This window comes from Gekko japonicus, unplaced genomic scaffold (assembly GCF_001447785.1).
Source record: "Gekko japonicus isolate JY-2015 unplaced genomic scaffold, Gekko_japonicus_V1.1 scaffold21, whole genome shotgun sequence".
Taxonomy (NCBI): Eukaryota; Metazoa; Chordata; class Lepidosauria; order Squamata; family Gekkonidae; genus Gekko; species Gekko japonicus.
In genome coordinates, this window is record NW_015173122.1 from 546,374 (window position 1) to 558,083 (window position 11,710).

The 11,710-nt window shown below is 50.6% G+C and overlaps 1 protein-coding gene across 1 annotated transcript in view; it reads right to left on the reverse strand.

The window, feature by feature from the left end:
- The window catches only part of MYO1C (myosin IC), a 71,644-nt gene that overhangs the window by 35,791 nt on the left and 24,143 nt on the right, over nucleotides 1-11,710 (reverse strand). Inside the window, exons 2-3 of the mRNA XM_015421904.1 lie at nucleotides 1,500-1,655; nucleotides 388-503 (exon numbers count right to left, since the gene is read on the reverse strand). Coding sequence (XP_015277390.1) covers nucleotides 388-503; nucleotides 1,500-1,655 — 272 coding nt within the window. The remainder of the gene's footprint in view (nucleotides 1-387; nucleotides 504-1,499; nucleotides 1,656-11,710) is intronic.

Genomic DNA, 11,710 nt, shown 5'->3' on the forward strand with positions numbered 1-11,710 from the left:
AAGGAAGGAAGGAAGGAAGGAAGGAAGGAAGGAAGGAAGGAAGGAGAGAGAGATTGGATTTATACTCCACCCTTCACTACCCGAAGGAGTCTCAGAGCAGCTCTACAATCTCCTTTCCCTCCCCCTCCCCACAACAGACACCCTGTGAGGTAGGTGGGGCTGAGAGAGCTCTGAGAGAACTTGTGACTGACCCAAGGTCACACCAGCAGCTGCATGTGGAGGCGTGGGGAATCGAACCCAGTTCTCCCAAATTAGAGTCTGTGCTCCTAACCATTACACCAAACTGGAGGCCAGGAAGGGTGACGGGGCAGTCTCTGGATTTGTGAGAGCCAGAATCAGTGACCGGACACCTGCTGAGTGACGCCCCCCTCCCCCCCAGCTACTCACAGATGAGGAGAGACTTCATAGAAGCTGACGCCTCGGTAGCGGTCCATGTTCTGCTTGCTGTAGATCTCCAGGTCCTTGTATGGATTCACCGAGACCAGGACAGAGCCGATGTAGGTCTGAGGAGGGAGAAGGTGAAGAGTCAGGCAGGCCTCGGGGCGTGAGCAGAAGCAGCAAAGCGGTACAGAGCAGCAGAAACAGAGAGCTGGAAGGTGCCCCGAGGGTCATCTAGTCCAACCCCCCTGCCCATGGTAGAAAATTCACAGCTACCTGCCCCCTCCCCCAGTGACCCCTGCTCTAGGTCCCCGGAAGGCAAAGAACCCTCCAGGATCCCTGGGCCAATCTGGCCTGCAAGAAAATTCCTTCCTGACCCCAAAGCGACGATCAGCATTACCCTGGGCATATAAGGGCCATGAGAGCTGAGTACTGGCTCATCCCTCCCCCCCCCTTTCCCTCTCACAATCTGCCTAAATTCACAGGATCCTCATTGCTGTCAGACAGCCATTTAGCCTCCGCTCAAAAACCTCCAAGGAATGAGAGCCCACTACCTCCCGAGGAAGCCTGTCCATCAGTAGAGAGCCCCATGCTTGTGGTCAACTTTAAGGGTTTTAAGCTTCAGGATATCCTTAATTTTGGCCCTCTGTTTTGAAACCCCACGGGGCACGATCATAAGAGGCGTCCTTGGAAAAAAAAAAAGCAGTCTTCAGCTCACAATGTGTCCGGAGTGGAAAAACCGATGAGAAACCAGCTGGCATTCTAAAAGTTTGGGATATCCTCAAACCCTTTCCCAGAAAAGGGACGCTGCTGAAGATGACCTCCTGCAGGCCTCTCACCTGGAATTCTAACACTGCATTGCTAGCCCCTGCTTTCTCTATGAGGCAGAAGGGAAGGCGGCTCGAGGGAGGAACCAAGTGAAGGGGGGTATGCGTCACCCCTGGATCAGGATCGGCCAGATGCTGGCGTCTGCAATCCTCTGCTCCAGAGTGTGGGGGGGGACTATGACAGGTGCACCCAACCACCACAGAAATGGTTCTATGAAAAAGCAAACGCTGGGAGCCACTGCCGGCCGAAGGAGGACGAGGGCTGCTCACACGTTCCCCCGCTCCGCTACTCACATAGATCAGGTTCTCCTTGAATCGTTTCCGCAGGTTTTCGATAAAAGCCGCTTCGCTGGTGAAATTTTCAAGGAGTACGAAGTCCTGCACTCCCACCCGATCCCGGGCCGTCAGAGCGTTCTCCATGGCTAGCTGCACTCCACCACTGCCGACTGCCTGCAAGCGAACACACACAAAATGTGTAAGGTGAGAGCAAAAAAAGACATCAAGGCCAAGAGGACAAAGAAGGTCATGGAGGAGAAATCCAGTGACGGGCCCGCATCTGTGCTGCCTAGCCAAAAGGTGATTCCTGACATGCCAGTCGGCTAGCAAACAGGGCTCCCGCGACTGCTGCAAGAACAAAGCAAAATCCAGCCCTTCCAAGGACCCCACATGTGGGGTGTTCTGTCTCCTCCCCAGCACCAATACTGAAGGCTGGCTGCATTTGTTTTCACACAGATCCACGAACTACTGCTGTCAACAGCCTGCACTGGAGAGCACCGTGAAGAGCAGTGTTCCCTCTAAGCTGAGTTAGTGTGAGCTAGCTCACAGTTTTTTAGCCTCCGGCTCACGTATTTTTCTCTTAGCTCAGGACGGATGGCTCCCGAGCAGACTAATTCACGCAGGAGCCAAATTGCTCGCTCACAGCTTTAATGCCAGTAGCTCACAAAGTAGAATTTCTGCTCACAAGACTCCACAGCTTAGAGGGAACATTGGTGAAGAGTATGAAATTCTGCTGCCGTTTACCACTGTTTTTGCGCCCCCTGATTGCACCGGCCTGGCCTGGCCAATCAGTGATCCAAAGGGACAGTGGACGGCAGGGCAGAGCAATAGTCTCCATGGCACTGTAACACTCCAGCACCGCTTGGGACTTTAAAAGGGCAACACAGAAGGACCTGGCACCAGGGACCTCACACAAGCTCTCTGCGGACACCTCTCCACCAGTGCTCCCTCTAAGCTGAGTTAGTGTGAGCTAGCTCACCGTTTTTTAGCCTCCAGCTCACACATTTTTGTCTTAGCTCAGGAAGGATGGCTACAGAGGAAGCTAATTGATGCAGTAGCCAAATCACTCGCTCACAACTTTAATGCCAGTAGCTCACAAAGCAGAATTTTTGCTCACAGGACTCCACAGCTTAGAGAGCGCATTGCCCTCCACCCGTTTCTGGTGGCACCCATCCGTCTCAGAAGGGAGGGGAAGCCAGGTGTTTGCTTCCTGCTCTTTGCTATGGGACCGCTGCTCCCTCCCCTGCTCACCTTCTTTTGTTCATGCTGGGGCAGATGGTACCCGACGGGGATGAGAGACCTCTTCTGCTGGATCTGCGTCCACAGGCCCTCCACTTTCATGGTTTGCATTATGAGAAAACTGTGCAGGGCAGTGTCCCCAACTCTTTGCTGGCTGCACTGAGGTGCGAGAAACAAGCCTGCCTCGCTACAACTGCACGGAGCCCCTTGGAGAAAACCTTACCACGAAGAACATCTCCTCCCCTTCGCCATTCCCATGAGAAGGGGAGAGAGGCGCCCGGAGCCGCCCCTGCCTCTCCCAGGGATGTTTTTCATCTCTTTTTTTGCCACTATCCCTCCACAGAAAGCAGAGCGCAAGTTTGGCTTTGTCTACTAATGGACTTTCCTACGTTAGCCACCTCCCGGGGAGACAGGGCGCACTGGGAAAGACAATAATGCTAGGAAAGGTTGAAGGCAGCAGGGGAAGAGGAAGACCCAACGTGAGATCAAGGAAGCCACAAAGGCCCTCCTTTTGCAAGACCAGAGCCAGGCTGTCAATGGAAGGATGTTTTGGAGGTCATTTCATGGGTCATTCACAGTCGCCAGAAGTCGGAAGCTTCCCTGGGCTTCCCTGAGGTGACGGGATTATCTACCGGTCACAAAGCAAACGGGATGAGCTTAATCTGAATGTAGACTGCAGGAGAACAAGGATGGGATCAGTCTGGGAATCCCTTCTGAACCGGAAGCCGGCAGTCCTAAAAGGCCGCAAGCTGGAAGGGAAGGACGGGCCCCGATGCACACAGGACCCAGCATGGGCTACGCACATTTCGCAGTCCCCAAACACACAGCTTCATCCTGGGAGACGTGGTCTCTTTCTGGACCAGACTACTAACAGAGACGGACAATGAGTTCAATAACAGCCACAGCAACCAATGCCTTCGCCTCCAGAGCATTCCAAGGCTGAGAACCGACCAATCGTGAGGCAGCTGGACCGCAGCCAGAGCAGAATGCCTGGGGCTCAGCGGCAGCCAGGCTGAAGGGATCCAATCGACGACACCATCCAGCACCCTTTCCAAGCAAGGTCTTGGCACCTGTCGCCGGGAGCTGGCGTTTCTGTTGCACGGGATTCTGCATTGGCCTGACATCCACACATCAGCCTGCTGCTGCAGCTTCTAGCGCGATCATCACTTAAGATCACACTGAGGGCCGACATCAGCATACCCTGAGGTGGGGTAGGGGCCAGCGCCCAGGGCTCTGGGTGGGGTCCGCTGCTGCTCATGCACCTCCCCTGCCACCTGACTGCATGCCCGTCCCCCTTCTGTCTGCTTGAAGAGCTCTGCCACCCGTGGTCCCTGCTGCCCAGTGTCACTGGGGAAAGGCATGTGGTGTGTACAGGAGGTGCTGCCGTTAGCCAGGGCAGCTGTACTCCCAGCTGCATTCACCGGCCAGTTCTGTCGGGGAAAGGTGTGTGGGTGGTGTAGGTAACTCAGCACGGGTAGTGGGAGGGCCTGGGAATGGGAGAAGGGGGGGCACACAGGTGTGACCACTGTGAGGTATGGCAGGCCTGGTAGTGGGCAGATGTCTGCCCAGAGCACCTCAGAGCCTGGGATTGCCCCTCGTCACTCTCCGTGTGGAGACCTCGTAGAGCTTGGAGCAGGAGGGAACACTGTGTGCAGTTCTGGTCACCACACCTTAAAAAGGATATTATAGCTTTGGGAAAAGTGCAGAAAAGGGCAACTCGAATGATAAAAGGGTTGGAACACTTTCCCCATGAGGAAAGGTTAAGGCGCTTAGGGCTCTTTAGCTTGGAGAAACGACGACTGAGGGGTGACATGATTGAGGTTTATAAGATTATGCATGGGAAAGAGCAGGTAGAGAAAGAGGTACTTTTCTCCCTTTCTCACAATACAAGAACTCGTGGGCACTCCATGAAACTGCAGAGCGGTCGGGTTAGAACGGATAAAAGGAAGTACTTCTTCACCCAAAGAGTGATTAACACTTGGAATTCACTGCCACAGGAAGTGGTGGTGGCTACAAGCATGGACGGCTTCAAAAGGGAATTAGATAAGCATATGGAGCAGAGGTCCATCAGTGGCTATTAGCCACAAGGTATAGATAGGGACTCTGGGGCAAGTGATGCTCTGTCATCTTGGTACTTGGGGGGGTCAACAGTGGGAGGGCTTCTAATTGTCCTGGCCCCATTGGTGGACCTCCTGATGGCACCTGGTATTTTTGGCCACTGTGTGACAGAGTGTTGGACTAGATGGGCCTTTGGCCTGATTCAACATTGGCATCTCTTATGTTCTTATGAGGGGTAATGCCACTGGGGTGACCACTGATTAGCTCACCCTAGATAAGCCCAGGCCAAAAAACCAAAACAAAACCCAAACAACTCCCTGCAAATCAAGGAGGGTGCTTGTTAACAGTGCCCCCTTACGTTCTAGGGGGGGAAATAGTGACCTATCAACCTAGAAGGGATTTCCTCTGGCCTGATACCCATTAATGCTTCTCTGCACCCCATCCACTTCAACTGCGATCAGTACCACAGGTACCATGTACAGAACTCCACCTGGACTGGTCCTGGAAAAATCGTTCGTTGGCCAAGTTCTCCTTTGGCAGGAAGCCTGAGTGAGATCCAATGCTCCCTCTGAGCTGCGGAGTCTTGTGAGGAAGAATTCTACTTTGTGAGCTACTGGCATGAAAGTTGTGAGCGAGCGATTTGGCTGCTGCATACATTAGTTTGATCTGGGGCCGTCCTTCCTGAGCTGAGACAGAAAATGTGTGAGCCGGAGGCTAAAAAATGGTGACCTAGCTCACACTAACTCAGCTTAGAGGGAACACTGGTGAGAACCCCACTTTCTCCTTCTGAGGGAGCATCTGAAATCCGGGCTAGCCAGGAGCACGTCCCCTGCCAGTCTTCGGCCAAGCGACTTCCAGATGCCCACTGTGGGAAAATTGGTGTATCTCTAAAGGGAGATATCTGATGGCTTGTAAGTTTTAGGTATCAAGAAATTGCTTTATTATTTGTTTCAGTATTCTATATTTTCCACTGCTTAATTTATGTTTGTTTGCTTGCATTATTTATGGTTTGCCTTTCTCTCAGGGACTGAAGGCGGATTATACACAGTCAGAGTTCAAACACCCAAAAATGGGACATTTCAGTAACCAACGAAGTAGGGTTTTTAAAAGTCTGGAACCACCAGAAAGAACTAAAGCACAGCGGAAGTATCCACACGACACATTCAGCAGTACAGAAATTACATAAATAGGACCCTGTCTACAAAAAGCGACACGCCATAGTATACAACACAGTCCCTCAGCATTTATCCAAGCAAGCTTCTAAAACCAAGTAAGCTTCTAAAACCTATTACCTGCGCAGGAGAGCCCTCTTAAACAGTTCAGTTTGGCATACTTTGCAGGAAGCCAGGAGACGGGTATGTAGAATAAAACCTTCCCCACCCCTCATTTGTTCCTTGATTCTAAGAGACTCTCTGGATTATTTCCCTTCACGAGCCTGCTGTTCAAGTGTACCCCACCTACTAAGGGAGAAAGTGGGGAGGATCCTTCCCCCCCAACACACACACACAGACTACAACCAAGAAGACAACTACAGCCTTTTCATAGACTTAATACACCTGGGTTTTGCAGAAACCACTAAAGGGCATGCTTGGGTGTAGGAGATCTAGGCAGCCCATCCAAGACCTCCTATCTGCATACTCCGCAGCATCCAGAAGACTGTTTCCATAACAGCATGCACTGGGGGAAAGAAAGCATAACTCACGTACACACCGCTTTGCATTCCACAGAGGCAGCGCCAGCTGTCAATCCACTCCCCCCCCCCTTTCGTACGGGGGTTAAGGTTAGGGAACCGGCAGGGGGTGGGAACATTGACAAGCATCAGCAAATCATCAAAAACAATGCAGATGGCTTTTTGAGTATGTTGTGCTCTGTCGGGACCGATAAAGAGCCAGGGTCCTTCCGAGGAAGCCTCCTAACACAACAAGCGAGAGTCGTCGGATTCAACCCTTATGTCTCTATCTTTGTGTGATTTTGAACTCAAGGCCGGACATAAGGCAGGATATCAACTTTCAAATACTTTGCATTTAATTTATATTTTTTTAAAAATTAAGTGCTGTCAAGTTGGAACCGACTTCACGGCAATCCCTGGTGGGGTTTTCAAGGCAAGAGATGAGCAGAGGTGGTTTGCCACTGCCTGCCTCTTTTGTAGCAACCCGGGTCTTCTTTGGTGGTCGTCCACCCAAGTACTAATCGTGGCTTGGCTTTCAGGTTCTGACAGGCTCGGAAAAGACATTCCACTTTTCATGCAAGATTCTGAAGTAACTCATCCTGAGGGCTTGAGTTCTCCCTCAGATCTGTGTGTAAACCTCTAGTCGATGCATCCAGTTAGGCCTCTTTCCCGCCCACCCCCAGAGACTTTGTGCACCACAATAATAATGATAATCGTATGGCATTGTGTGTAGAAAGCCAGGAGATCCTAAGACAGACGTTCTTTTAGCATTATGCACCACTAAGTGGTGAGCTAGACTTGTTGTTAAGGCAAGAGACGTTTCAGAGGGGGTTTGCCATTGCCTGGTTCTGCGTCACGACCCTGGTATTCCTTGGAGGTCGTCCTTCCAAATACCAGCCAAGGCCGACCCTGCTTAGGTTCTGAGACCTGACGGGATCGGGCCAGCCTGGGCTATCCAGGTCAGGGCTGTACATCACAGACAATCAGCGGAGGAGCCTGTGCCATGATAAGCATTGGTTTGTGCCAGCTCACATGCCATCCTCTTTGTTTCAAGCCTCCCTCTCTCACAGCCTCCACCGGCCTGCTGATCAGAGGGTCTGGGCTTAGAACAGAAAATGCACCACCTATTCTTCAATCTCCAAGGTGCCAGTCAGGTTGCTGCCACTTTTTGGGTAAACAGGGAGAGCTGTATCTTCCACCAGCTTCAGCTACTGAGCCAGAGGCAGCCTTTCCTGGGCCACTGTGGTACATGTCCTGGTAACATCTATCTAGATCAGATCACTGCAATGCATTATATATGGGGCTCCCCTTGAAGACCAACCGGAAGTTACAGTTGGTACAGAATGAAGCAGTAGCACACAAGGAGAAAGAAGGGGAAAGAAAACTCAGTCCAACTAAACAGGTCAAGTAACCGAAAAGGTTGAGAAGATAATGAACAACTGAAGGAGGATATACATTTAATAAATCCACTAGAAACATCAATGAAATATATATGAAATACAGTACATTATCAAAATCTCCTTAACCGGTTAAAGATAAATCATGTACCACCAAACGTGTCTTGGCAAGGAGTTGCCAGTGGGGGGAAAATCAGGAGAACTTTGTAAACTATCGTATAAAATGCCCGTATAAACACCTGTATCCTGCTTTAGTGCCCCATTGACTGTAGAATTGGTAAAAAGGTAAAGGTCCCCTTGCTCGAAAGCCAGTCGAATCCGACTCTAGGGTTGCGGTGCTCATCTCCGTTTCAAAGCCGAAGAGTCAGCGCTGCCCGAAGACATTTCCGTGGTCATGTGGCTGGCATGACTAAACACCAAGGTGCATGGAACGCTGTTACCTTCCCACTGAAGTGGTACCTATTTATCTACTTGCAATTTCTTGCTTTCGAACTGCTAGGTTGACAGGAGCTGGAACTAGAGACGGGAACTCACTCCGTCCTGCGGCACACTCGGGTCTCGAACTGCTGAACTGCCGACCTTCCACAGCCTGCAGTTCTGCGTCTTAACCACTTAAGCCACCGCAGCTCCATGTAGAATTGGTGTATTCTTATAAATCACAGTCTTTACAATGACTCCCCCAGTTCATACTAAATCTGATCAACCATACAACTTTTTCAGTGTAAATACAAGGGTAGGTAACTGCTCATAAGTGCTACAATACCCTATGTACGTTATGGACCACCTACTCCCATATGAGCCTGCCTAACCTCTATAGCAGGGGTGTCAAACACAAGGCCCGGGGGCCGGATCCGTCCCGTCCAGGGCTCTTATGCGGCCCACGAGCAACTGATGTAAGGGAGGAAGTGCTGGTGGGGAGTGGGCGGAGCCACTCTATTTTGGCTTCAACACAGCAGAACAACCTCTTCTGCAGCAGTCAAGCATTGTGGGAGTGTCTGCCCAGTGCTGCACTGCTGGCTCTCCAGTCTGCCCATGTGGGTTTTCCTCTGGACCTCCCTCCCAGTCCATGGGGCCCTGCAGTGAGGATAAACCAACTCGGACCTTACCAGCTGCTGTCCTTTATACAGTTTCTATCTCCAGTACCTGGCATTATGTTTTATGGCACACATGGCCCAGCCTGACAAAGTAATATCTATGTCAGTTCCGGCCCTCGTAACAAATGAATTCGACACCCTTGCTCTATAGCCATCTTCAAGGGCCCTGTTTTGGGTGCCCCTGATATCAGAGGCTAGATGGGTGGCAACTGGGGAAGGGGTCTTCTTGGTCATGGTGCTGGAACTATGGAATTCCCTCCCCAGGGAGATCTGTCAGAGCCCCTCGGTCACTGTCTTCTGCCAGCGGGTGAAGACCTTTCTGTTTCGTTTGGCATCTCCTCAATGATATCTCCTTCCTGTTTATGTATTTTGTTTACTTGTGGCTTTTTATTATTTCACATATGAGTGTATTTTAAAAGCTGGCTTTAACGTTTTTGACTGTTTGCCACCTACAATTTTTTTTTAGACAAATAGAATATATGACTGCAAGATCTCATCCAGCATTTTTTTTTTAGTTGCAATGTCTGCACTCATTTAGACATCACTCCTCTCTTTTGGTTCCCCCCCCCAACCCCCTTCTCACTGCAATTTTTTAGCTTTGATGATTTTCCTGCAAACCAGGGAGTGTCTCCCATTTCTGGACCTTTCCCTTTCGTGCAGATTTTTGATCCAGACTCTGAATCAGATTTATGACAAGTGGGCACCCACGAGGAGCTCACAAGGGATAGAAAATCCCACTATCTCCGCTGGGTCCCACTTTCTCTGCCTCTTCTCCCTCTGCCACCACCGCATCCTCCATTTCTTCTCCACTGCCCCACCACCACCTTTCTTCCCTGTTGCCTCTTTCTTTACCTGTCCTCCTGCCATGGGCTCCTTGCTCTCAATCTTCTTCCCCCTCCAAATGTCTCTCCTCCACTTACCCTGCTCTTGTCGCCTCCTTCTTTGCCACCATGACCTTACTTGTCCTTTCTCCATCCTGGCAGCTACTGCCTTCATGTTTATGGGGATGCTAGGCAAGCCCCCCTGCAAATGGTGGCTGATATTTCACAACACAGCATTGCGAGATCTTATTCTTTTCTTTAACTTGGGGGGGGGGGGGGGAGGGGGAATTCCTGCTCACCATCTTTTTTCATTTGTCAATTTTTCTGTAAACCTGGGGCTCCCCCAGATTGGTAGAAAAACCTCCCTATCTGTAGATGGCTCCCTCCTGTGGATTTTTTGATCCACTCCCTAGGGCAGGGGTGTCGAACTCATTTCTTATGAGGGCCAGGCCATGTGTGTCATAAAATGTAATGCCAGGTAGCGGAGATATAAACTTTATAAAGGACACAAACACAAAGGGTGTTTTTTTTACTTAAAATAAAAACATGCTTAAAACATTAGTACTCTTGAAATATTTTGTTTATTTAACAGTGTCTCATAACTGACACCTCTTCCTCTGAATGATTGCATCAAAATGTCTGTGCTGTTGCAATCTTGAGTATGCTGTTCAGATGTGTACCTGTTAGCTGCAAACCTACGATGACACAGCAGCAGCAGAACTGGAAGAAGAAGCAGAAGACAGCCAGTTCCACTGTGGGCCTGATAGAAGCCCTCCGGGGGCCTGATCTGGCCCCCGGGCCGCATGTTTGACACCCCAGCCCTAGGGCAATGCTTAGAATTCAGCTATAAAGATGCTATACTACAAAGCTCCTTCTTTAATGTTGTTTTGTTATTGTGAAACACCTTATCGTGAAGCCACCGCAAGCTCTGCCATCCTCTGCAACCCATTAAAGCATTTGATCTGGATGGCTTGGAAGACACTCTCCTACATGCAAAGGACGGAACTGGCTGTACGATAGGCTCAGAAGTTCTACTACAAGTTGCAGAACATTCTGTACAATCTCCTTGCTTAGACGTTGCAATTTCAGCGTATTCCCCACTGCTATCGGCGTACTTGGGAGCGGGCCCTCGCTTGGACTCCTGGCAACAACGGCTGCCCATTGGATCGGCTGGTGAGCCAATCTGGGACAGAGGTGAGGGGTGAGTGGCTATACCGGTTCTGGTCCCCCTTTGCCTTGCTTGTCGCTGTCTCAGCGGGTTGAGGCTCAACGTTCCAGACGGGCTGGCTCTCTGCTTCCCAGGGATACAAAGGCAGACTGCGGGATCATGGGGGCAAAGCAAAGTACTTTTTAACAATGAAAAGACAGGACCTCAAACTGTGCTTCTAGCGTTCATGAAAGAACCCTGGAGAACGGTTACTTCAAGTGCCCCTTCTGATGTGGAGTTTGCGGCAGTGAGAGATGGTAGTGCTGATGGAAGTGTACAGAAATGACATATTCCATATTTTATTTTAACACTGCTGCTGAGTGCGACTTTGAATCGGTAGTATATTTATGCCTCCAAACACCCCATCTGAGGGCAGTCTTGTGATGCCCTGAGTGCGGCTTTCCCTCCTGCCGCTGCCTCTGCAAGGGTATCCCCCTCCCAAGTGGCGCCGCGAAATCATCCCCCAGTTGCGGGCACTACGGCTTTTCCAGTCAAGTGCCACGTCAGATCATGTGAAGGGGAAGAGGCACAAATGCCGGTCTTTTGACAACGGGTGCCTTGAATCTCACCACGAAAAGGAGAGGCAATCCAACGCGTGGGCATTATTTCAGAACACGGTCTTCCCGGGACAAACCAGGCAGGCCAGCATATCAGCGTTCACTAACTGCTAACCGGAGGCAAGAACTTCATTTATTCCTGACTCTAGAATAGCAAGCTCCTTTCAAGGACAAAGAGAAGACCCCC